This window comes from Macadamia integrifolia, chromosome 13 (assembly GCF_013358625.1).
Source record: "Macadamia integrifolia cultivar HAES 741 chromosome 13, SCU_Mint_v3, whole genome shotgun sequence".
Taxonomy (NCBI): Eukaryota; Viridiplantae; Streptophyta; class Magnoliopsida; order Proteales; family Proteaceae; genus Macadamia; species Macadamia integrifolia.
Window position 1 is genome coordinate 21,652,082 of NC_056569.1, and position 25,436 is coordinate 21,677,517.

The 25,436-nt window shown below is 37.5% G+C and overlaps 2 protein-coding genes across 5 annotated transcripts; both read right to left on the reverse strand.

Moving 5' to 3' along the window:
- Window positions 1-46: 46 nt before the first annotated feature.
- Window positions 47-13,177, reverse strand: LOC122059410 (protein SUPPRESSOR OF GENE SILENCING 3-like). Of its 3 annotated transcripts, XR_006134035.1 has the most exons (10): window positions 13,013-13,177; window positions 12,503-12,584; window positions 7,354-8,475; window positions 6,528-6,819; window positions 5,865-6,109; window positions 3,649-3,806; window positions 1,263-1,570; window positions 1,105-1,154; window positions 932-988; window positions 47-305 (listed from the first exon to the last, which is right to left on the reverse strand). XR_006134035.1 is itself a non-coding variant. In XM_042622181.1 (7 exons), exons 3-7 carry the CDS (start codon window positions 8,455-8,457, stop codon window positions 1,342-1,344), a joined length of 2,028 nt encoding a protein of 675 aa, XP_042478115.1. In that variant the 5' UTR covers window positions 8,458-8,475; window positions 12,503-12,584; window positions 13,013-13,177; the 3' UTR covers window positions 1,086-1,341. The 3 variants fall into 3 exon arrangements, 1 of the variants encoding a protein (XP_042478115.1); XR_006134036.1 differs by lacking the exon at window positions 1,105-1,154; XM_042622181.1 differs by lacking the exons at window positions 47-305; window positions 932-988 and having other exon boundaries at window positions 1,086-1,570.
- Window positions 13,178-17,256: 4,079 nt separating this feature from the next.
- LOC122060063 (RNA-binding protein 24-B-like) lies at window positions 17,257-23,277 on the reverse strand. Of its 2 annotated transcripts, none has more exons than XM_042623219.1 (6): window positions 22,830-23,277; window positions 22,332-22,464; window positions 21,449-21,581; window positions 21,073-21,109; window positions 19,445-19,745; window positions 17,257-18,759 (listed from the first exon to the last, which is right to left on the reverse strand). In XM_042623219.1, exons 1-6 carry the CDS (start codon window positions 23,010-23,012, stop codon window positions 18,647-18,649), a joined length of 900 nt encoding a protein of 299 aa, XP_042479153.1. In that variant the 5' UTR covers window positions 23,013-23,277; the 3' UTR covers window positions 17,257-18,646. The 2 variants fall into 2 exon arrangements, with proteins under 2 accessions (XP_042479153.1, XP_042479154.1); XM_042623220.1 differs by having other exon boundaries at window positions 17,257-18,779.
- Window positions 23,278-25,436: the final 2,159 nt, after the last annotated feature.

Genomic DNA, 25,436 nt, shown 5'->3' on the forward strand with positions numbered 1-25,436 from the left:
GGTGTGGCTATCCTATCCCAATGGCCAACCTATTGGGCGTTAGTAGGACCAACGATCACCGACTTCTACACACACACCCACAAATAATTGCATGTGACAAGCTTCGATCCCATAATCTCCTCCCCTGGGCATCGGTTCTTCAAGCCGAAGCTACCACCACTAGGCTAAGCTAATTATCATACTTAAGACATCATTGACAGAAAAATTGAAACTGTTACCATAGTAAATAGTACAATAAAATTATGAATGGCCACCACCTGAAATTACTGCAATGTAATGATGCTTCACGAACAATAACACGTCCACTGCAACAAGAAACTTGTAGTTGTTAGGTGAAAACAGTGGGACTAAGTCATGCCACCGTCACTTGACTTAAGACTGCAGACCACCACCCCACGCCCCACGCCCCACGCCCCAGCCCCCACCCCCCAAAAAACAATATATTTTGAAAGATAGCAATGGCAAATTTCTAATTTATTGTTTGATGTATCAAATTCTTTTAAAATGATTTAAGCGTTCAATGTCTGCTACGCTCATAGAGATCTTGTATTTGTAACCCACAGACCACATCATGGCCTGGAAAGCAAGATTAGAATCTATAAACAATGTCACATGTATGGATCTTAGCTACTTAATATACTTCATAGTAAGTTTTTCATAAGAAAACTGTACGCCATCCACAGATCTTTTTCCCTAAGATTTCCTTATAATTTTTCAAAAATTCTAACATTTGAGCACTAAATGTTCAAATTTTTTTACCAATTCAAAAATGGGAAAGTTTAAACCAAACCACGAGTAAACCACCATCCCTCACTCCAAAAGAAAAAAATCAGCCAAATTTCAGGTGTAGAGAAGAGAATGTCTGAAGCACACAAAATTTGCCACTTTCAAAAACTATGGAAATGAAACTTGAGGGGCATAGAACTCTGACCTGTTCAAAGTGAGCCAACCACATAACTCACAACACCCTTGACACTCTTTAGGAGATCTGTGCCCATCAGAATGAAATTACAAAATTCAGTTCAAACCAAACTTTGTAAGGGAAAGAAACATCTGGGCACATGAAACAGTAGGTAAGAACATAATTTGAACCAAATCACTCACCACCAGAACTATATTCCTACAAGCAAGGCGAAAGCGTTCATTCACTGTCCCTGACCAGGGAAGCCTGTTTTCAAATCTATGCTTCTTGTATGTATGTGATATTCACTTAAAAAACTGTTCTATGCATAAGAAAATCAGACTAAAACTATAGATCTAACCTTTGTTCTGAGCTTTATTTATTACAAGCTTCTGGGTTATATACTGCCAAGGCAGTTCCCATCGCATACCACATCACACCTAAGAATTGCTGACATTGCCTTCCTTGGCGCGAACTGGAATGTATTTGGACATCAGTTCAGTCATTGCAGTTTCAAATTCCTTCTCCAGCCCGATCTCTTCTTCAAAATGCCTCTTCTTTATCTCAGCCTTCTTTGTCTCATGCAATCTTATCAGGTTTTCTCTCTCTGCTACAAACTCTTCCACCCCCTTCTCCTGGGCTTGGATGAATCTTCCCATCTCATCACCACTGGAAAACAAAATTCCACAGATTTTTACGAGTGGAGATATATAAAAATAAATATATAGGACACATCACTTGCTCATCTAGTGGAACATAAAGAACCAATTGTTCTTCCTTCCACACACCCCACCTCTTTATATGATGTGCAAAAACTTCTTTGAGAGATCTAAACAAACAGCTAGCCAAATAACTTCCCAAAGAAAATAGACCAAAGCCTCCATACCAAATAAAAACCATAAAGAAAAAAATATATATCTAAAACAGAAATTCAGGGGCAAAAGAAGATAAACCCAAATCACCACCAAAACTGCTACCTGATGAGATAAACCAGCTGCATACAAACTTTAGCGTTTAGCACTCTTTTTGGGTAATCAGACAGTCCCCAAATGGAATTTGGTAATTTGTTGTTTCCAACAATCCAATCGCTGTCTTAACAAAAAGAGGAAGGAAAAAAAAAACAACCCAATTGTTACAGAAATGTGGTTGCTGCCGATACATTAGACCGATGATAAAAGGAATCTGGTAGATGATCCAAGAGTTGGGTAGAGATTTAACCTCATAATTACCCCCTCCATAAATTTAACAAAACCTACCATGTAATTACAAAGTACAGACTGTTTACCCATGACCTGTATATGTAAAACAGTGCTTAAACCATCATTAATTACTGCAAGAGTTCTTGAAATCCCAAGATCAATCTGGTCCGATAATCTTATTAAGATAAGTGTACAATGATAGGGGGAGTGTTCCTATGGCGGCTACATATTGGGTTATTATTTGTTTGGTTTATTTTCTTCATAGTTAGATTGGATTAGATCTCCTCTTTCCTAATTAGAGTAGGTTTCTATTCTTCTATTTTCTTGCTGTACAATGTACTACTTACCTTACTTAATTGTGACTCTTTGGTATAATAGAGGTAGCGGGAGACTGCAAGTAACACAGTTCTGCTGTTCTTGACAGTCTCACCCTCTTCTTCTCTGTCAATCTCTTTCCCTCTTCTCTCCTCTCTCCAGTTACTGGTTACAGATCCTGGATTGTCACAAATCTATTTCATCTTTCATGGTACGGAGTAAAATCAACCATGCCCCTTGGCAAGAAATTGATCAACATTTGGATGGGTCTACGTAATAAAGGGCTCTTCACCCATCTAATTGTTGAAATTTCAACAGAAAATGAGCAGGTATATGGGTTAAAAGTGTCTCCAAAGTTGTAGAAGTCTACAAACATGCCACTAACATCCATTATTACATGTCAAAGGTTTATGGCATCCTTGTAATTTTTTCACATCTTAGAACCATGATAGGCTGAAATTTACTAGTGAGATGGGTACAAGATCCTCTATAACATGGACCCACCCATGTGTTGGCAGAGGTTTGATGGACATACATATCCAACACCATGTCCACCCTTTCTTGCCAAGTGACAACTGATAAACTCTACATGGTTCACATTAACATTTAGCTATATAAATTACCAACCCACACCTTATGGTTTCACATATTTGGTCAGACCCATCAGTCCAAACAAGTACAAGAAAGGTAGCAAATCCTACATCCAACAAAGATAGACCTGTTTGAAGTTTTTCACTGACCCCAAATATTTTTCCATTTTAAGAACCAATATATAAAGTTTTGTTGGATTCCCTATAGTGCCCCTCTTTAATCATCCACACATCAATTGTTTTCACTGGTGTTAATTTTTTCCCTCTACTACAGAAGCCTAACTAATAGGGGTAGAGTTGAAAACAAGGTTTGAATTAGTGGATAATTAATGCATTAACAACCACCTCCCTAAAATGTGGGTCTTTTCAAACAAGACGACTTTGGGGACAGAGGGAGTAAAATTTTTCTTGAGTACAAACTTAAGACATCCCCATAAGTAGAGGGAAGAAAGAACCTTCGCAGATTATCAAGTCATCAAAAATCTTCATTTCAAACAGAAAAATACTAAACCTATAAAGAAAATAATAATTATTTTCAATCACCTGGAGCAATTTACAAAAATGTTTTCTGTATCTAGTCAGAAGGTAGCAATCATTCATCATAACCTGAGATGACATTTCCAGGGACATGAAAGCAACATACCTTAGTTTCTGATCCTCTTTGGACATGAAATCCAGATTTGATTGCTTCATTTTCTGACGTTCTTCCTGTAGTTGCTTCTCGAAGTTTCTCTCCTTCTCCTCTAGAGATTGTTGAATAAAACTGATTTGATCCTTGAAAAATTTCTCTTGGTAGTCCAACTTTAAAAAAATGTAACAATAGGGAAACAAAAATTTTGTGAGGATTAGCATTTAGCAAGTCTGGGAGAAAAACTCAACTAAACTCGTCCTTATCCCAACTAAATGGTGTTGGATGAGTCCAGGAGAAAAACTATTGAGCAAAATTGTCAGTGCTGTCCTAGAGATGGATCTCAGACAGCCAATTCTATGCCAGCTGAGACTTGTAGAGCCCCACGTCTAGCATAAAAGCAGGCGCCACAGCCCCTTCCACTAAAAAATTAGGAAGAAACCTTGGGATTTTGATCTACCTCATAACATTCATCCAACAAAACAAATTGTTCATAAGCTTATATTATAGAGCACAACACACGTTTTATTGTTTGACTAAAGGGAGATAAAAATGGGTCTTTCATTGATAAGATTTCTATGCACATGGATCACAGCCCACTGGATTTTTTTTTTTTTTTTTTGGGATAACCACTAGAAATGTTGTTCACTACCGTTTCACCTAAAAGCTCGAACTATTGGGGTAGGAAAAATTAACGTATACGTCAAAAAATGTTTTCTTTTTTACATGAGTCCACATATTTTGTTGGAGTAATATATAAGATTCTTGAAAATAAATAGGCACTTAAATAAAAAATGGGAACATTTTATCATATTTAAGAAGAAATGTACTGAATCTGCAAATGAACCGATAAAAATCATTCTAACAAGCTTAAAAGCTTCCACAAATAGCCCGAATGCCCATTGATGAGATGCAGAACATCCAGCAAAGACATATATAGCCCTGAAAATCCTCTATCCATGAGGTGGTGGAGATTTGAAGAGCTTTATAACATTATACATTTCCAATATGACAGATGCAGGACATTTAGTCATTGATACTTTTGATGCTTGAAACTTGACAAGGATTTGGCAGTAAGTTTTCCATGAGCTGCCCAACATGAAGTGACATTCTTTTACTGGCCTTGGGATAGAAGACAAGGCTAACATCTTGATGCTGGCATAGTAGATGCATAAAAATTTTCTCTAGGGGCGGGTGAAATGGTTTTACACTCAACAGAGATGTAGAAATCAAAGCATGCAGTACATTTTCATGAGTTTCACCGGACTTCCACAAAGACCTCAATGAAGCAACTATCTCAAAGGAACCATTACATATTTAAAATGCATAAAAGACATAAATGAATCTCTCGTCATGTTTGACTCAGCACATTGAATAATGGTCATGGGAAAAAGCACAATATGGATGATCAGAGTCATTAGATTTGATTCCTAAATTTCTTTTCTAACTCACCATTACATCATACAACATTATAAATATTCATTTACCAGAAGACATCTTAGACTCGAGCCATTGCATTTGGATCTCTATCATAGTTTACCTCATCATAAAAAGAGAGTAAAAGTTAACAATTGAAACATCTTCAGGACTGACATTTTTCCATCTTCATTCCCCCCCCCCTGGAGGACAGTTTCGTCACCCATCAGTGTTGGTAATGATGAAGCACAAATCCAGTTTACCTCATATCATATCATAAAAAGAGAGTAAAAGTTAACAATTGAAACATCTTCAGGACTGACATTTTTCCATCTTCATTCTCTCCCCCCCCCCCCTAGAGGACAGTTTTGTCACCCATCAGTGTTGGTAATGATGAAGCACAAATCCAGATGCATACCTAAAAATTGGTAATAGAACTTTTTTACAACAATCAACAACATGATCATAAGAACAAGGAGGGGTCAACTGAAGAAAACCTGAAGCACAAGCATAGGAGCTTTATGCTACAGGCCGACACATCACATGACCAATGGTTGGAGGAAATACTGTTGTAGAAATGGATGTGTATAATGTTTCCTACTTATTTAGAATAGAGTAGTAGACATTGCTAATAGCAACCATTGAAGTTGGACATTAACTCTATCTCAGTTCAGGCAATAAGCCTGGCAGCTTGTGCAGCTCAGAAAGTCAATTTTCCCACACCAAAATAGCCAAGAAAAAAACAGGAAATGTGCAGTGGATGTTGCCCGACAGAATGTAGGAAAATTAAAATCATCCATAGCTTTCAACAGTACCTCTTCTTTGTTTTGTTCATGCTGCACTTTCGTTCTCTGCCTCACTATGAGGTTATCTTCCATAGTCTTCCGCAGCTTCTCATTCAATACCCCAAATGATTCCTCTAGAGTCTTTGAATGCCTTTGTTCTTTCACCACCTCATTTTTAAAATAGTTCAATTGCTGATTGTCTTCACTCATTTTCTTCATTGGGCCCACAACCATTTCTTGGTAAGATTTTATTTCAAAATTCAGCTTTGACTTGCCTAATCAATTACAGCCAATCAAAAAATAAATCAGCTATAAGCGTTCAATAACACAGTACAATTTAAGGAAAGAAACTGCATTAACCAGACAATTAGAATCATCGGAACTGCAGGATTTCTCTGCAAATATACGTATCATATGCATGCAAGCATCTTGCTGAGCATACATGACTGTTCAGTAAGTATAAGAAAAAATGCACCATCGCCTACAGCTAAAGGTTAATATATATTTTGAAGGCAACAATCATCATTCTTTATTATTAAATTAAAATATATGGAGAGTAACGTCCCAATAAGGCCATAAAATGTGGAAAGAAAAGAGCAGTTGCAGCCAGGTAGACTCATCCTAAAAATCAGGACCATTGTAAGTACAATATGAGTATGAATACATACAAATTAGGCAAGGGAAGAATTGGACCATGATGTTTGTTGAAGATGTCCAAGTCTTCTTTGCATGCCATAAAACCATACAGCTGACGTTTCCCACCCGCAGAGAGAAGTACCCGATGACGCTCCCAAGCTTCCCTATGTGTTCCTTCTTTACGAAAATGTTCATCCAGACGCTCAGCCTCTACATAGCCAATTCCAGAGCTCTCAAAAATCAGTACACTCATTCCTTGGTGGCCTTGAGGAACATAGGAATGCTGAGCCTTGACTGCTGCATATGAACTAAAATAATCAAGAAGCTCCGGATTTCCCATTCCAATCCACTGCAACAATCAGATAGGACAAAGGAAGATGAGACACAATACAAGAGGAATAAAAGTCAACCAGGGTATGAGGATGATAACGGCACAACAATGGAAGAGCACACAGTGCAATGACCATGAAGATGCTACATTATAGTTCATTTAAAATAATAGTATAAAGCAGCATAAGATTTTGTTTTAGGGCATAGAAAGTAACAAACCACTAGAAGGTACTTGTAGACCACTAATTTCTTTCATTTAGTAATTTACAGTGACCATTTTTATTTTGTACAAAGCAGTGAGCTTCCAATTTCAATCAGTAATCACACCTTGGCACATAACATATGGAACCCAATTTTGACTGTCTAGAAAAAATATAGACAAATCCAGATCTATAATTTGTACTGTATGCAATCTAAAAATTGGATTCATCTCAGAAAAACTTGTTTAAAATCTCAATCCGAAATAGACAGGTATGCAATTGTTTAAGGAGGTTACCAAGCAGCAAAGAAAATATTGAGGAATTCAAAGGGAGAATGGAATATTGCACTGTACCTCATCATTCTCATTCTGCTCAAGTCTCGAGTTCATAATGACAATTATAGGTGGCCAGACTATCTCCTTATCAGTAACTGTCTGTTGCAGGCCTTTCCATTTACCATAAGATTCCCCAGCTGGTATAAATGAAGTTACCCTCACGCGCAGCTCCTCATCCAACAATTCAGCAAATTGGCGATGGAGCTTCACCCTTTTCGCTCCCTTTGTCTTTGCATGTGTGACCAAAGGCTGCAGGCCTCGGTACCAGTCAATACCACCTGGGCCATCTTTGCATGCTGGGCAGTGCCACTGTCTCATTGATTCATTTATTTGTTCAATGGTCAAATTGTCCAAGGCATCAAAGAATACCTTAAACCACTTGCTTTTTTTGAGTGTCTCAGGGCTTTTTGCGCTCTCATCAGAATCAGAATCATCACTTAATATGTCATCATCATCATCCAATGGTTCACCATCATCATCAACATCAACAGGATAATGACGAGAACCCATGTCATACCCATGATTGTCCTCTCCGCCAGCAGATCCTACATAAGGTTTAGAGTTCTTAACATTTCCCAGGCCATCTTCTGAAGCCCTGGCTTGTCCACCAGCACGACTAGACCGCTGCCATCTATGTTGTAAAGGAGGAGATAAATGAGGCAGGGGTGCCGTGTAAGCATTCTCCCATCCTCTATTAGATGAAATGGCTTTTGGGTTTCCTCTTCCAGCTGGTCTCCTAGGATCAGTAACCTGTGTCTGCCACACATCACCAGGACTCCTACCTGTTCCACCATTACTAGCCAGGCCAAGCTTCTGTGCTGTATTTGGTTGGCCCCAGGCTTTAGGACCAGGGCTCTGAGGGCCCCATGGTTTTGCTTTTGCAGTACCAGTTCCTTCCCGGTTCTTGGGCTTTCTTGCACAAACCTCCCACTCACCACCTTGTGCACCATCCAGGCTGATGTCTGCAACATCATGACTCAGCTGGTCCACCTCGGGGCTGTTGTTACCAGAACCAGAGCCTCCAGATGGCTTCCCATACTGAGGGCTCACACTTTTACTCTTGGGCGATAAACTAACAGCACCAGCAAGGGATTGATTGCCACCTCCCCTCTTTGATTTCATTTTAGTAATGCAAAGTATCTGCATTGTGTTTCAGTATATACTGGTCAAAAATCAAAAGAAAGTGATGACTAAATTGTTCAAGAAAAATAAGATCCCAATTAGTTAGACCAGAAGGACACACTACCAAATGCAGACACGCCACAGGTATAGAGAAGAGGAAGAGGAATACATTAACTCGAAGACTCCATTAGGAAGATATCCCCCATACCAAAAAATCCATCATTAAATGATCTTAACCCTCTTTAATATAAAACCTTCAAAACACTACACTCTCACACACATACACATAACTGATGATGATTTTAGAGTAGAACACCGCCCAAAGTGGCAACTGTTAATGTTAGATCACATTTCCCACATGTGTTCCATTTTTACCTGTCCATTGGCCTTATTTTTCTCTTTGGGTAGGGTCAGTAACCCTGATCCATTGCTGGAGTGTAGTATCCTTGTAGTCAACTGACAGAGTAACAGAAAAGCATGCAGTAAAAAGCACAAAAACCATTGGGCCTACTACAAAGCTTCAGTTTAGCCGTTTCTATTAAACCTAAAGTGAGGACAATTTCCAAAGAAATTATTTACATCGACATGAAACGAGTTCAGAAATTATTCGCATCAACATGAAACAAGTTCAGAAGGTAACGTGCTGAACTTAAAATAAGAGTGCTGTTCCAAAGAAAAAGAGCAGAATTAAACTGGATTTGAAAATTTTCAACCATCAGTCATTCACTGTAATAGAATCATATCCCACTAAAACCAAATTTAAGCTATAATCCAAAAGATACAAAAGAAGAATATCCTTCCAGGGGCAAATAGGAGCAATCATCAATATACCCATTAACAAACATGTGTACTACAATGAAGAAGAAACATTGTTTTTCACGAAATACAAGAGTTAAAAGCAGAACTAAAGGACGTTGTGAAATTTTATTAGAAATGTTCAGGATGCAGATTATCTTGAAAGCCACTTGAGTAATCCCCAGAGATCTTACATGGGATCATATATCATCAAAAGTTATACTAGAAGGATATATGTACAAATGCCAAAGTGGGTGCACAGGTATGTAGTTCCCTTGCCAAAATATAGGCAGCAGGTCAATTTCAAACAATTGGTTCGACTCTTGACATTGTGCAAGGGCATCGAAAATATGGCTGATCTTTTCTCTTGGAAGGATTCACAAAGAAAAGGGGGGGGGGGGGGGGGGGGGGAGAATAGAGTAAGACAAACATTAGTTGAGGTTCAGCTATTGCTCTCCAACAGTCTACCGCTGAAGCTCCAAAGGAGGGCAATGATATGATTGTTTAAGTAGCCCAAGGGAACAACATTAAGATCACATTGTTAACTAGACATAACATAACCAATACAACTACCACAAGTAACTCATTGACCAGAAAGCTGCACCAGAATGCAAATTAAAATAAATAAAATAAAATAAAATAATAAATAAGAAGACCCAAATAAGCTCTAAATCAGTAATAATTGAATAAAAATCCTGGTAAACAGAAGAAGAATGTAACATATATATTAAAAAAAAAAAAATAGAAGAACTCACTGTCATACAACTGATTCATGGTACCCATGACATTTGCACTCCAAAGGGCGAAACAAACACTTCAAACTTCAAAATTTTGAAACAACATAGCAACAAGAAAGAACCCAACACAACACGAACACTGATGGGCAAAGGGCGACGTTCTATACCTTCGCCTTACCCAGTAGAATTGTAATTGTCCTTCCAGTTATGGACAGGCATACCCCTTCCTTAAATTTTAGTCATTTTATTTTATCAGTAAGGCATTCATTTACAATCAACCACTTTGGAACGAGGGTACACAGAAATGGAGGAGAAAACATTAAAGAAACTGCTAGGCCCTCAATATTCAATCCCAATGACACCAAGAAATTCCTCACAGGGATGCTACTTGAAATTCAATCAAAATCTCCTATCTTCTTGAAAATTGAGCTTATCATTCCGTGGTAGTGCACAAAGAACACATATTAACTGTGCATGATACAATTTTGATTAGCTCCACAAGGATACCAGGAGAAAAAAAAAATGTCACAGCTACCAAACAATCATGGCAGAAAGTCAGTGATCAAGTGTTATGATGGTTTAAAAAAGGAGGTTTCATAGGATGATAGGAATGACAGTCAACATAGTAGTTGGAACTTGGAAGCACTGATTCTGGATCTTAATGTCCACTATAGCATAAAGACACCAAAACCTCCAAGGCAGGAGGCATGAAAAGCTACAAATTGAAAACACCAGAGTTGTTTAGGTCATACTAAGGCATTGCGGTAACGAGTTCCCACCAGCACATCCTCTAGCTGCAACTGAGCTCTCAAGCAGCCAGTGAGGCTCTCAGCCCATCAGAGGACCAGAGTTCTCTAATAGATAAGGTGGGGGGGATTTTTCATTCTATCCCATAAGATAAAACTAAAATTACAATAAAATCTCTCTGGTGTGCTTATTTACATCCCTAAACAACAAAAGGTTTCACTAAAAAACTGTCAACTAAATTTTATGAAGGTTCCAACACCTCTGATGTCAACATTTGAATTTTCTAAACTTCTACTTCTTATCAATATTCAAAATATTTTTCCAAATGCAGAAACAGAATTTCCATGCTAAACTTTTCCATGAATCAAGTAGAACGGTGATACACGAGTCAAGTGGCTGATCCAAGTAGTTCGGATAAGGATTAGCAAGTTGAGCATCAAAATGTTCATATTCAACATCTTATCTTCATAACCATTGGAAATAAAAAGAAATAGGAAGACCGTCTTTGCACAAGGTATAAATAATAGTATGATACTGAATAGTGAAAACATCATCATAGTTCACTTTTAACCATAAGTGGAGGTCCCACATTCACACTTGAGGGAATCAGATGAGAAGAAAAAAGAACAATATCTCAATATTTGGCTTGGCATCTAATCAACAGCGACATTTATGTCTAAATTTTATTACAACATTAAAACTAAACTACACAAAGTCCGAGTCCAGTAGAACTCACTAACATAATTAACACTAGCTACTCCACTATGAACCAACTGATTGAGCCATGGGGGATACCACTCTAAACCCTCATGGTTCCACATGGCCAACCTGGATATAAGGTCAGCTATAAATTTCAAGGTCATAGTAATATGTCTCATGTTACAGAAGTTAAATAATTTTATACAGTCATGCAACCGAAATAGACAATCCATTAGTTTCCGAGGCCAATTGACAACATCTTTATTCAAAATCAGCAGTAATCCATATAGCTCAAACAATGCAAAAATTAAACATAAATTTCACAATATATAAACTAGATGCAAGTAAAGGAAGATGAAATGAAAACCTTAATCAATCAAAAGTTCAAAACTGAATCAGCAAGTGCAGTATGGGATTTTATTTTCATGAATTTACAATATGGATTTTTGTCATGAAAAAAGCAAAGCATAAAATTTCATTTGATAGATTCATTGAGATGATCCAATAGATGATGCCATGTGTATCCAAAATCATAACCATATAAATGTCCAAACATGGCAATTCTAATCCAAAGTGAAACAATTTGAAAACAATTTCGAGATCCAGAAAGAGATGCACCAATCATGAGATTAAGAGCGATTCTTCTTCATCAACAAGCAACATTCATGAAAAATAATCTCAATTAAGACTTCCAGGTTTCCTTAAAAAAATGCATAACTGAACCGAAGGTAGTATTAACCTACTTAAACCAAAAGCAACAACCAATTCAAGAAGTTGGGCTCAGGTTAATTAAGCAAGAAAATCAATCAACACTGGACAAGCATCCAATACTCACCCACCCACCTCACACACACAAAGCTAAATGCCAATGTCTAGATCTTCATTCATCAACCCATTTGTGTCAATAATTGATGGTGTATTATTCTCATACCTAAAAAATTGTGACAAGAACATGCTATCTATTGCTGTCATCCACAATGTAACACGTCAACAGAATTCTACCAAAAAAAATTTTTTTAAATAAAAATAATAATTTAACGAATAACCGACTTCTTCATCTTAATTACCGAATAAAATTTTAATAATGACAGCTTAGTCTTTGTCCCTGATATGTAAGAATCTGCTCCTTAAAGAAGGATGTACCGCTGCCTGCAAGAAATCAAACATAACTTGTCAGAGAGAGAGAGAGGAAAAGCAGATTGAGCAGACTATGATCCATATGCAGATGAGAACAAAAGACACTAGGAAGGAAAAGGAGTAGAGCGATGGATTGAGAGAAAAATTCAGAATGAAAGAAGAGAAAGATTCAGAAAATGATTCCCTGAATGAAGAAACACTTCGAGAAAACAAAACAAGAATAAAAGATACACAAGGAGAAACGTAACCACAGCGACTGATGAAAACTGAAGCAAGCAAACGATCCAAAATAAAGATATAGAATGTAAATCAAACAATGAACAGAAACATTTAACAAAAAAAAAATGCTAATAAAAAATCCAAAGAGAACTACAGAGAGAGATGAATACACATAAGAACTTAGTAGGCAACCTCGAACCAGGGCTTCATACGCAGTTTACCTGAGAAATTCAACTTCAGCTCATACCGATCGCCACCGGAACCTGCATTCTCCGCCGGATATGTGAAGAAGAAACGATTCTCAGGAAAGCGCAGTGAGGACTCTTCAGGAAGTAAATATCATCTCCATACACTCAAATGTGGAAAGAAACGGAGAGGAAGATAAATAGAGAATGAGGGGCTTATCTGGAGACGTGTAGTTTGAAGATGTTGTAGGTTCGTTAAATTCGAACCGGAACCGGAACCGTAACTAGATCGAATAAGTCAAAACGAACCAAAGCAAATAGAATTCGGTTCGGTTCCTAATCCAGCATAAGAACCGAATAATGTATTATAGTATATATTATTAAAATTAGACTATATGATACTATACCTTTTTTTTTCTTTTGGGTAGATATGATACAACTATACCATACTATAATATTATAATAGTACATTATGTTATATGGGCATTTATCAAAAAAAAAAAATTTTGTTAAATGGTGGGCCGAGTATAGAAATTCAAATAAAATTGTGTAAGTCGAATAGAATCGAAACCGAGGAAGTTTGATTTGAGTAACAAATTTTAAAACTGGTTTGGTTATGGATTACAATAAAAGCGAACTAATTTACATTCTTATGTAGGGATATATGCTCCTTACAGCCAAGAACAAAGATTTAGGAATTGGTGGACTAATATTGATACGATAGCGATCTAAATCTGATGGATTTGCTTCAATTTCCAATAAATATCATTTTTTTTTAGAAAGGATCGCTACCCTGTCGTATGCCCTATGCTCAAATAGGGATAAAATGATGTCACGCTCCTATCAAAAAAGAAAAAAATTGTTTGGGGGGCCCTTGTGCGTCATCATAATTAGCTCCTACACTAATGCAAGGGCATGCGACCAAGTAGCGTACATCCTCCCTTTATTTATTTAATTATTGGGGAAAAAAACCTTATCAATTTAATGTAGGCAATACCTACTCATGGGCCAATGGGATGGTACCCAAGACAGGGGCATTTGTGGTCTTTTGACACCTCCTGTGTGTAGGCCTAGACAACATCAGACTCACAGGATTCTTTTTCCCTTGTTTTTGTATCATGGGCGCATACTGATGAATAGGTATTGATTCCTAAAACCATGGCCAAGAGACTGGATTTGAATTTTTCCTTTTTTTAAGAGAAGAGGAGGTTCTGAACCAATAGCATTCTCTTCACGTGTTATTTTTTATTAGTTTTTAGGAGAAAATATAAAATACAACACTTGTGAGTTGAGCGTGAAAATCACTATTCTCTAAACTTCATATTCTCTCTGTTTTTTATTTTTTTCATGGGAGAGTTTTTGTGAGCAAATGCGGTATGGAGAGTCAAGACTCTAGACTCAGGAGTGCACCAATGAGGTGCAATGGAAGGTCTTGTACATAGGAGCAAGGGTATCATTCAATCAGGCTTGATTCGACTTACCAAATCACACTAAATATGTTAAAATCAGAATTATTTGCATTCAATTCAATTTTATCGGTTTCCATTCAATTTTCATTATTTGATTTATATGCAATTCATAGTATTGGTCTTGAAAAACTTAATCTATTTGATTTGAATAGATATCCAACTAATGATAGAGAATTAGGTAGCTAATTAATGATCTTGAGGGTTTCAAGTATGACATCAAATAGAGTTGATTGGAGAGTTTGGACTAGGTTCGCAAACGAGAAGACTTGATCCGGACTCTTGATTGGAGGGCAAAGATCTACATAGCCGACTTTTTTACTTGGGATAATGCTCATTTATTGTTGTTGTTTTGAATGATCTTGGGGGTTTTCTAAGATTTGACAGATTTTAGAGAATAAGAAAAAAATTATCTGCCAAGGGAAACAAGGTCTCGATTATAAAAGCCAGGGATGTTAATAAAAAATAGGAGAAAATCCACGTTTGATTCTCTTTCGTATCCCTTTAAGGGTATTCAAATCAAATAAGAGGATATCTAGATTTGATCACATCAAATATGTATTTGATCTAAATTTACATCTATACGATTGGTCAAATACAAGGAGATTTGATCATTTCAAACCCATTTCGAGAGAGGAAAAAAGACTTTGCATGAAACTTTTGTCTTATTCTTTATAACTTCAGTTCTTTTATTTTTCTAGAAGAAAGAACCCTACTCCCTAGTGTCTCTACACCTAGGTGCAACAAATACGAAAAGATCGTGTTGTCTCGCACTGAAGATGCTTGCGCATGTCCTCCCATTGATTGCATTACTCTGCATGTACCAACTCTGGTTCTTCCTCTGCTCCACCGACCGTTGTTGCCACTAATTACTTTTCCTCTTCTTCTCCGGTGATCATGCTAGTCACAGGTATACTCGCTCGCTCAATCGTTTAGGGTTTTTAGCTTCCATTTCATTTTACTAGAACTTATGTTGCTTGTTAGTTTTACTGTTTTTTGTGAAATTGTTTCCATATGTTAAATTATGGGCCCGTTTGATAACGTTTCTGTCGTTTCTTAAAACAGAAAAAACAGAAACATAAATTTTCGTTTCTAAAAATAGAAATGGAATCGAAGGTGTTTGATAAGTCATGTTTCTAGAAGTCGATAGTAACTAGCAAAAGAATGGCCACGAGTCGTTTCTAGAAAAGACGAAACAAGTTCGCCTAGGTCATTTTCTAAACCATAAATAGGTAGAAATTTCAATTTCTATTTCTGAAAACAAGTGAATCGAAAATAGTTTTATCAAACGTTTTTTGTTCCATTTCTGTCGTTTCTATCTAGAAACACGTTTCTTGAAACGTTATCAAACGGGCCCTATATGTTTCATAGATATGGTGAATGTGTTGTTCCTTCCACATTTCCACCACTTCTGTTGAACCCTACCCATCTAACCCATTGAATGGAGAAGTTTCTGCTCTAGTGAACAAAGAGTAAATTAGTAAAAGATACTATAAATCCTTCTGAAAAAGTTCATTTCTTCTGGTCATGTGTACTGCATATCTGCTATAGGTATAGGTTTATAGTGTAGACTGACTGTAAAGAGCTTGTTCCATACATCGGTGGACCATCTTCTAACATTCCATTATCTGTGCAGCTTATCATATGGGATACATTGCATTTGGCTACTTATTTTATTTCTTGTAATTTTCAATATTTTTCTAGGGTATCAATAAAATAGTTGATTTCATCTTGTGACCCCAAGGGGGATTGCTCCATTGATGATTCGTACTAGGTAAAGCACCTCAAGAAGCATCTTACTTGGGTTTGATTCCTTTTAACACCACCATCGTTTCTTTCTTGGGGCTCTCACTTTCTTCGAAGTGAAACGACTTATGAAGACCGTACGGACTATTCCCACACAAAATAAAGTAGGTATATCCTTTTTCATCAAATAAAAAAAAAAGAAAAAAAAAAAGATAGTTGATCAAGCTAACCTGATAAGCCCTATACCTCATGTCCAAAATTCCAAACAACATGAGGCTAAGGATGTCAATTCGCTACGGTATCAATATTCAGTATGGTATTGGTATGGGTGTGATTTGGTACATGAACCTTACATCAATATTGTACCAAATTTGTTTGATCCAGTATTTGATACCACTTTTCGGTATGATATTGGTATCGATACAATATGATGTGTTTTTTAAGTCATATCCAATATCGATACCATACAAAATAGTATCTCAATACTGGAACTGCATACTGATACCATACCGAACTAATTTGGTATGGTTCGTTACTAGTAATTCGGTATGGTATCGGTTTTGGTACAAGTTAAGTTGACACCCTTACATGCGGCTAGGGTTTAGCTGATGGTATCGGATCCAGTATTAATCATGGCCAATATCAATATAATACCAATGTGTATGGGCCGGTATAGGTTGGAATCATCTGAAAATTAAAAAAAAATACCACATTTTTTGTCAACAGCATTTATATGTATTTAGCTTTGTTTCTTTTATTTAATAAAATTTTAGGGGCTTCCCCGAGTCCCAGATAATATTTAGGTTAAATAAATAAATAGCTATACGTATCACATAGACAGTATAACCGATCCGATACCAATACCTAAAATCCTGCATGTGGCAGGTAATTGGGGTACCGATCTAACTTGCTTCATTGGCATAGTTCATAGCTGCAAGTCTCCAATAAGTGTTTGAGCGGTTGGTCTTAAAATGGACCTGATCATTGAACTGACCCAGACCAGGATGCATGATTTTAAAAGTTAAATTTATGAGCTCATATGGTAGTTGAGTTTATATGAACAAAGGATAGTAAGTTGATCATATCATTAATATTAATTATCAGCTAAGATATGCAAGGCAGTCTCTAAATCACTTCTACAATAATAAACTGAATGTTCCTACCCTCAGATGATATCAATGGAGAACAAGTGTTCTTTTAAGATTATGCCTACTTATTACAATCCAAACCTTACTACAATTACATATATAGAGAGAGAGTATCATGCTTCAAAATGACTCAATACGAGAGAGAAAGTACCTAAAAGATGATCATGATGACCTTGGTCCTAACCATGGTTGGAGGATTTGAAGGAGATGAACCCAAGAGACCCAAAATATTCCCCAAGGGTTGCCTCCATGGTCTTGATTGGTTCACTAGGCTAGTGAGAGAATCAAAGAGAGGAAGAGAGAATGGAAGGGGGAGAGAGAGAATGGAAGGGAGGAGAGAGAGAGAGAGAGTCCTACAAGTTAGTTTGAGCTCCAAAGCCATCAATGGAGTTCTTCAAAGGTCTGTATGACTGTGATAGGAGGTGAATGCCAAAAACAAGCAATAGCCCCTCCACAAACCCTAGTTAGATCTAGCTAAAACTCCCATGAGTTCAGCCAGGACAAATGAACAGGACCCAAAATGCAAAAAAGTGAGTTAGTGAAAATCTCTTAATTCCCTTTCCCTCAGGGAATATGTGTAGTTGGTTACACAAAGATTATATGAGAGTTATTTGAAGTTGGAAAACCTTTGAAAAAACATGAGTGGTCACTCAAGTTTTGGTCATTTCCCCCCCCAAAAACCCAATTAAAAACAAAAAACAAAGACAACCTAAATCTAGGGTTTATGTCAATGCCAATGCAAAAGTTGTAGGGCATCCCATGCCCCTTACTGTGTCCTAAGACTGCCTCTCTACCTTTAGAGGGTGCTTAAGCCAAAGTTGTTTGATGGTGAGGATGTACTTGTTCAGTTATCCTTTCAGTTGTTGAAATTTACATCTCCACAAAACCTAAGTTAGAAGGGTTGTGTTGCTTAGCCTTTCCAGGGCTGAGGTTTAGAACGAACATCTCTTCTTCTGTTTCCAACTTAGCTCCCCAAGTAGCCATAGTTGGTGATGTGGTTCGTTCACATTTTCTCTCTTGGGTTCTTTTAGGAACCACCCAGACTTCAGGGCTTTGTAACATAGCCCATCTTGAGCAAAATGAAATGAACTCGTTTTCACATGACATGCACTAGGGTTGTTGGAGGGGCTCTCCTCCAAAGTGGGTTTAGTCCCGATGAGGGGCTAATTTTTCTGACAAACTCAAGGATCCACACCTGGGTTTGCAGTAGAGAGAGAAGAAAGGTGGAGGTGGTGGTGGAGAGAGAAAGAGAAAGAGAGAGGAAATAGAAGAGAAAAGAGGATGAAAGAGAAAGAGCCTCAAAACTATGGTTAAGCCGAAGGTTGCTCAGATGCTGTTGCGGTGAAGTGGGTAGGAACAAGTCTGTAGGGTTGAGGTGTTGGGGCATGAACAGTAGTTGGAGCTGTAAGAGCCATGGTCACGCCTGTTGTAGAGTAAAACACACTGTTAAAGATATTAGTATCGCATGAGAAAGAAGAAGAAAGAAAGAAAAAGTAACACGTAGGGTGTCCTAACTCCAAACAAGCTTTCGATGAGCATCCCATGGAAAATGGATCAGTGCTCGGAGGATCACTTGGTCGTATAGTCAGCATCTAACATTTATAACTTTTGTTTCTAAATATGCTTTTTTTTTTATCCTTCTAATAGCATAAAGAAAGACAGGTGTTTGATACTGATTCATACGGCCAAGTGAGAGCAGCGGATCCTATCTACATCCCATATAAGGAGAGAAATTATCATCTTTCCATGAGATCCCACCATTCAAACAGTATTCAAACAGGAATAAGAGCAATTAATACATTATTACTAATTTGTGGTTGATACCTATAGAAAGTGGAATCCCATGTAAAAACATCACCAAGTGGAGAAGGGATCCAAACTCGTCCTAACATGACCATTGGGAGGACAGAAGTTTCATTCTCTCTGTCCAAAAGTAACACATAGACGACAATATAAAGAAAAAGCTGAAAACAGTTTCAGCTTTCAGCTTTTCTGACTTTTTGTCTAACCCTACCTTTAAACAATGAGGGTGTGGAACCTTCGTCCTCCCATCAGTCATTTTCATATAATCTTTTCTAAAAATAAGAGAGGCAAAGAGTGCAACAAACCTGCTTGAGAGGGTGGAGTAGGAGCAAGAGACATCGGTCCACCGTAGTGATGAGGGAATCCAGTAGAGGTAATCGGTGAGTACTGGAAGAGCTGATGTGGGTACTGGACTCCATATCCCTGGCCACCGGTGTAAGCACCGGCGGTGGCAGTGGCAGTGGCGGCAGCAGCAGCAGCTCCGCCATTGCTTTGGCCAAACTGGAGATAAGGGTAGAACGCAGCACCAGTGACCATTCCTCCGGCACCTGTACCGTACATGGGGTACTGAGTAGCTGCACCTCCTCCATACAAACCGTAGTAGCTCTGCAACAAAAAAGTATCCAAACAAGTTCATACGTGAAAGTTGAAAAACGTTTACGTAATACTATAAGCTCACGATTGTACTCTGAGTTCCACAACTTAGGTGGTGGCATAGAAGGGTATCTCATGCTCTCTACTGTCAAAATTAAATAGGAAAAATAGACTAATATCACTTGGTTCATTTGCCTGTTAAAGGATATACACAGTACTCCAACTCTTTCTTTCTATGTGTATCAGTAACTTATAAATATGGGTCTTCTAGGCGTCACCATCTCCAATGAAGTATGTACAATGCTTCACTTTTTGTCATTGGTAATACATAGGTTATTCTATGTGATAAAGGATCTAACATACATCCCAATAGTCAAATTTTAGTCCAAAGTAAGTAAAGAAAGTTGTTTAGACACCGATTCAACTTTTTACTAGAATTATCAAAGTGCCATCAAATTAAGATAAATATTAAATTTTATTTTATTCATTAAAAAAATATATATAAATATTAAAAATTCAAAATGACATCGTTATAATTTTAGTTACTTCCTTTACTCATTATAAGTTGAAATTGTATCAGTGAGAGGCTTGGCTGGTCCTTTGTCCTTTTTTTTTTTTTTTGGCTAAACTTTGACTGATCCTCTGTCATATGGACTAAACCATATATTAAAAGCATTGTGCTTCACTAGGCTTAGTGACAGGGAAAAAAAACCCCTTTAAAGAAATATATATATATATATTGATTAACCAAGGTGTCCAGGCCAGTTTACGAACAAAAAAAAAAAACCCTTTAAATATATATCAAAAAAATGAAGAATATGAAAAAAAAATTACAATAAAAATAAATGAATTTACCACTAAGGTATGAGAAAAATGAATTTTCCCATATCTTTGGGAAAAAAAATCGATCCGTAAAACACATATGGGTCTTGAATAAAGGTTTAATTATACAAACTATTCTCCATTTTACAAGCTATTAGCAAGACTCATAGAATCCTAATCTATGTTAAATCAAACACTTTAATTTTTTTTAAGATTTTTAAGACAGAAATTTTGAGAAAATATCTTGTATTCTACGGCTAATACTCTACATGGATCATCACTTGTAGGATACCACCTCCTCAAATGACACCAGTGTAAAAGTCTTGTATTATACATGCTCATACTCTCATACATATGTAGTCATATACGCACTAATTAAATATATGGTATTTACTCCTAATTTGGGAAGTACGAAGCTTTAGAGTAAGAGGAAATGTGTTATGTTATGAGATTATATAAACATTTGAAGCTATAAGCCATGGGTGTAAATAAAGCAAGGTGGAGGAATTGTACAAACCGTTGGATAAGTATAATCTGGCGAGTAAGGAGAGTACCTGAAATTTTGGGGATACAACACAAAATGGTTAGAATACAAGTTGTGAATGTGCATGTGCATGTGCATGCATATGTTTACACCTGTTTGCATGGACGTGCAGGTATGCCTTTTCTCGCGTGCTTCCTTGCACATGCATGTGGGATGTGGCATGTGATGGCATCTTGTTAAATTTGTTTTTCATGGGTGTATGAGAGAGAGAGAGATGGATGATCATGTTCAAGGATGAGCATGCATGGACATGGTGATGGTAATGGTAATTATTTAAGAAGGGAAGGTGTATGAACTGGCAATGCACGTGCAGTTTCCTATATATATGAATGCTTTATAGCTAGCTTACCCATATACATTATAAGGAATGCCTTGTTGGATGGCATAATGAGGAAAGGTTGCTGCAGAAGGAAAAGCTGTTCCCACCCCACCTTGAAGCCCACTGTGAAAAGAGTTCATCACCCTAAAGTTCCTGCCTCCTCCTGAATCAACAAAATTATTACACCATTCATCATATTTAACTTTTATAATATCACAATTTAATATGAAAAATCAACTATGTTTACCAACATAATTCACATAACCCATCAATATTATAAAAAAATCCCTCCCCCCCACCCTTCCCCCCCACCAAAAAAAAAAAAATAAAATAATTTGTTCTTCTCTACAACTTCCCTTCAGAGAATATTAAGAAAGCTTCCTCTATAACTCCCAAGATACCAAAAAAAATTGGCTAAAATTCACTTTGAGAAGAAAGGTATAGAAGAAGAAGGAGATTGAAGTTTAATCTAGACAAGTATATCAGTAATGGTTATTTGTATTTTTCTTTCCCTTCTATCTTTTGTAGTCTAAAGTAAATAGCTAACTACTCAAACCCTTTTGAAGATACGTGAGAGTGTGAGACTTACATGCATGCATATTAGTACAATATAAGCATATGCATACCTACCTAATGCTAATGTATAATGTATCCATTAATGCTTTGAGATGAAAAAAAAAAAAAAAAAGGAACTATTTGGCTTTGAAGATCTGATCAGTCCTCTAAAGTCTAACTTGATTCTCTTCTTACCAACTTTTATGGTGGAGGGGATGTTTCTCTTGCAGATTAACAAATGCAACCAACTCTCATTGATCAAATCAAAATTATAGGGAAAAAAATTGAGAGAATGGATCAAGGGTGAAGGAGAGAAGAAGGAGAGAGAAATGATAGAAAAGAAAGAATATTTATATACCATGTTGTGGTGTAGAGGGTCTGGATCTCTGAACACCTAAGGAAGCAAGATTGCAGTTAGCTCTTCTTCCATCTATCATAGGAGCAGCATCCACACAGGCTCTCATGGCAGCATCTGGTTCTCGAAAAGTTACCTAAAACAGAAAGAACAGAAAAAAGGAAGAAGAAGAAGAATAGCAGAGAACTATCAGACTTTGTCAATATTAACCATACTGAGATAAATGGTAAAAAAATAAAAATAAAAAGTGGATCCTTATTTTTATTTTTCTTTTTTCATTTTTCCTCTCTTTGTTCAATAATTTTAGATCTTGATTTACTCTTTCATGAAGAATACCCAACTCCAGATCTTTAACTTACTATAATCTAATCAATCTTATAAACAGAAACTATGATCAAATTATGTAGAAATTCACAATGAGAAAAGGAAAGAACTGACTCATGAATATGAAGAGAGATACCAAATCAAGAAATAGGAAGAAAAGGGTAATGAAGAACTCACAAATCCATAGCCTTTGGATCTCCCAGTATTCTTATCTGTAATCACTACAGCTTCCAAAATCTCTCCAAACTGTTCAAAATATTTCTTCATGGTCTCCTTCTGGGTTTCCCAAGCAAGACCCCCAACAAACACTTTTGTGTAAGTTGTATCCCCAAACTGACCTGATAGATTTGCTGGAGTCATCTTCACCTCTATATCAAAATCCCCTTCTTTATCTTCTTCTTCTTCTCCTCCTCCTCCTCCTCCTCTCCTTGATCCTTCTTTCTTCAATACACAAAGATCAAAATGAAGAATAGAGCCACTAGATTTAGAGGATCTTCTCTAGATTTAGAGATGAAGAACTATTCAAGATCAGCAGCCAATTAGGTTAGGGATCAAAGAGGAAGAGAGAGAGAGAGAGAGAGAGAGAGAGAGAGAGAGAGATGGAGGGAAGGGAGGGAAGAGAAAGCAAAAGGTGCAAAAGAGAAAGACCCCCTCACATAATACGGACGTTTTTATATGAAGAGACACATTAAGTCCCCACAACTTACATTATTAACGTCACTCATCGCTGTCACCCAATCCCACCAAAGAGGTGGACCAAATGACAAAATTAGCCTTCATCATTTGTCGGAATTACATAAGATACCTCAATAAGAGAGGACATAAAGCCTGTCACTACTCAAGTGGCAAAAACGGAACGGAAATTTTCCAACAAGGGTAAGGGGGACCTTAAGAGTTAAGAATCACCCGGGAAGGTCAACATTCAACATCTCAAAGATACCCTTTTTTTTTTTTTTACTTTTTTCTTTTTTAATAAAAATGGGCCCTTATTAAATCTACCCTAGGTTTACAGTCTTAGACACGTAAACCCTTTATGAAAACCATTGGATAGAGATATTGATATATTGAAGAACAAAAGATTCTAATCCAACGGCATTGGAGCTTTCATCATCTTAGAGAGAGAGAGGATGTCCGTTGACTCGTTTGGCGGCGTTGGCCGGCAAAACCTTGAAATCTAGCGGGAGGAGCACTAACAGGTAGCGGTATTTGTTTATGAATTTTTTTCACCGGTACGAGGGGTGTTTTTGTCAATATAGGGTTTTGGTAAGGGTAATATGGTCAGTGAGGGGAAAGTTAGGCTGATCTGGATAATCATTGTGGCTAACCTTTTCTCTCTCTTTACCTAACATGTAAAATAAACTTTGTCAGAGATTGAAGGCAGGCTTTGGCGCCCGCGTCATCGGCTCGGCTGGGCTCGGCTGGGCGGAAAAGTCAGGAATCACTAATGAGTGTTCGGCAAGTAATGAGGAGATTTAAACGGATAACCCGCCTTTGCCTGGCCCTTTTGTGTTTTTTTTTTGGTAGAACCCTAATGGGGATTGGTTTCGTCTATAGCGTGCAGTCCTCATACATGCAGCCTAAGGCATGAACGTCCAGATCAAGATGTTCCCAACATTTAGATATGAACTATATGTCCTGTCGTGCTTTAATCTTAATGGCTTAATTTAATCTTATTTAGATTAGTACACGGTTCAAACGTTTTTGGGGACAATGTCTATCCTATTTAAGGGAGAGAGATACGCACACCAATCACGTCTAGCAAGGTAGTTGGCTGTACCAATGAGGGAGCGGACGAGACAGGATGTCATTTCAAAAGGAGAAGAGAGAGAGAGAGAGAGAATGAGAATTGACGCTAACTTGTGGCACACCATTCCATTTTCCCTCTATTTAATTGCCTAGTGAAACTTCAACACAAATACAAGAGAGGGGGCCTCCTAGGAGTCAGCACTCTACCGGTAAGCCACCAATCAACTAAGCAAATATTTGTCTTTACTGTGTTTCATTTTTGTGATGTTAAAACATGACCTATTTGTTAGGGTTCTAAAACAAGTGAGACCATTAATTCATTTTGTCTATTGATTAGGTTATTCTTTGTTGATGGGTTAATCAATCAACAAATCATCCAAAATCATTCAAACTATGGGTGTCAAACAGTTGATTCGGTTTAGTTTTAATTGCATTCAATCAGTTTATTGATGTACCCATCCAAATCGAAGCCATACCATTAATGGGCTCTCATCGGTTCATTATTGATTTGTTTCCTATTCAGTTTCGGTTTTCCATATAACCCGGTTCGCCTTATCTTAATGGCTGGCACAATCATCAAAGTGGGCTCAGATTAGCCAAAGGCCCGAAGCTCGCAGGCCCCAAAAAGATATACCCCACAGTTCACACTGCCCACAGGACACAGACTACAGGCCCACAAGGGAAACCTATTCAATGCGCAATGCTCACCCACCCACATAATAAGGGGTGTAGGGACTACATTACGCCGTGGTGGTAGCTTTAATTAGAATTGTGTCCGTGTGAGGGATATTACGGCCTTGCAGAGCATGTTTATTGTTGCCCAGATAACTATAAACCCTACGGACAGGGAATGAGTGACAAATTTATACTTTTTTCTTCATGACCAGAATACCCCCCATTACTTCTGGATTTGGATTCTCTCTAACGATTTTTTTTCTCAGCATCTCATATAGTCACATGCACGTATCCAAAGCCCAGGGACTAAAGAGTGATCTTAGGGCTGGGAGGATATGGGCATGCGGTTCTAGGTCACCCAAC

Coding starts and splice junctions, on each gene's coding strand:
- LOC122059410 (XM_042622181.1), bottom strand. CDS start 8,457: ATGAAATCAAAGAGGGGAGGTGGCAATCAATCCCTTGCTGGTGCTGTT. Junction 6,110..6,527: donor CATCTTCAACAAACATCATG/GTCCAATTCTTC, acceptor GTAATTGATTAG/GCAAGTCAAAGCTGAATTTT. Junction 3,807..5,864: donor ATGAACAAAACAAAGAAGAG/GTACTGTTGAAA, acceptor ATTTTTTTAAAG/TTGGACTACCAAGAGAAATT.
- LOC122060063 (XM_042623219.1), bottom strand. CDS start 23,012: ATGACTCCAGCAAATCTATCAGGTCAGTTTGGGGATACAACTTACACA. Junction 22,465..22,829: donor GATCCAAAGGCTATGGATTT/GTGAGTTCTTCA, acceptor TTTCTGTTTTAG/GTAACTTTTCGAGAACCAGA. Junction 18,760..19,444: donor TACTCCACCCTCTCAAGCAG/GTTTGTTGCACT, acceptor ACTCTACAACAG/GCGTGACCATGGCTCTTACA.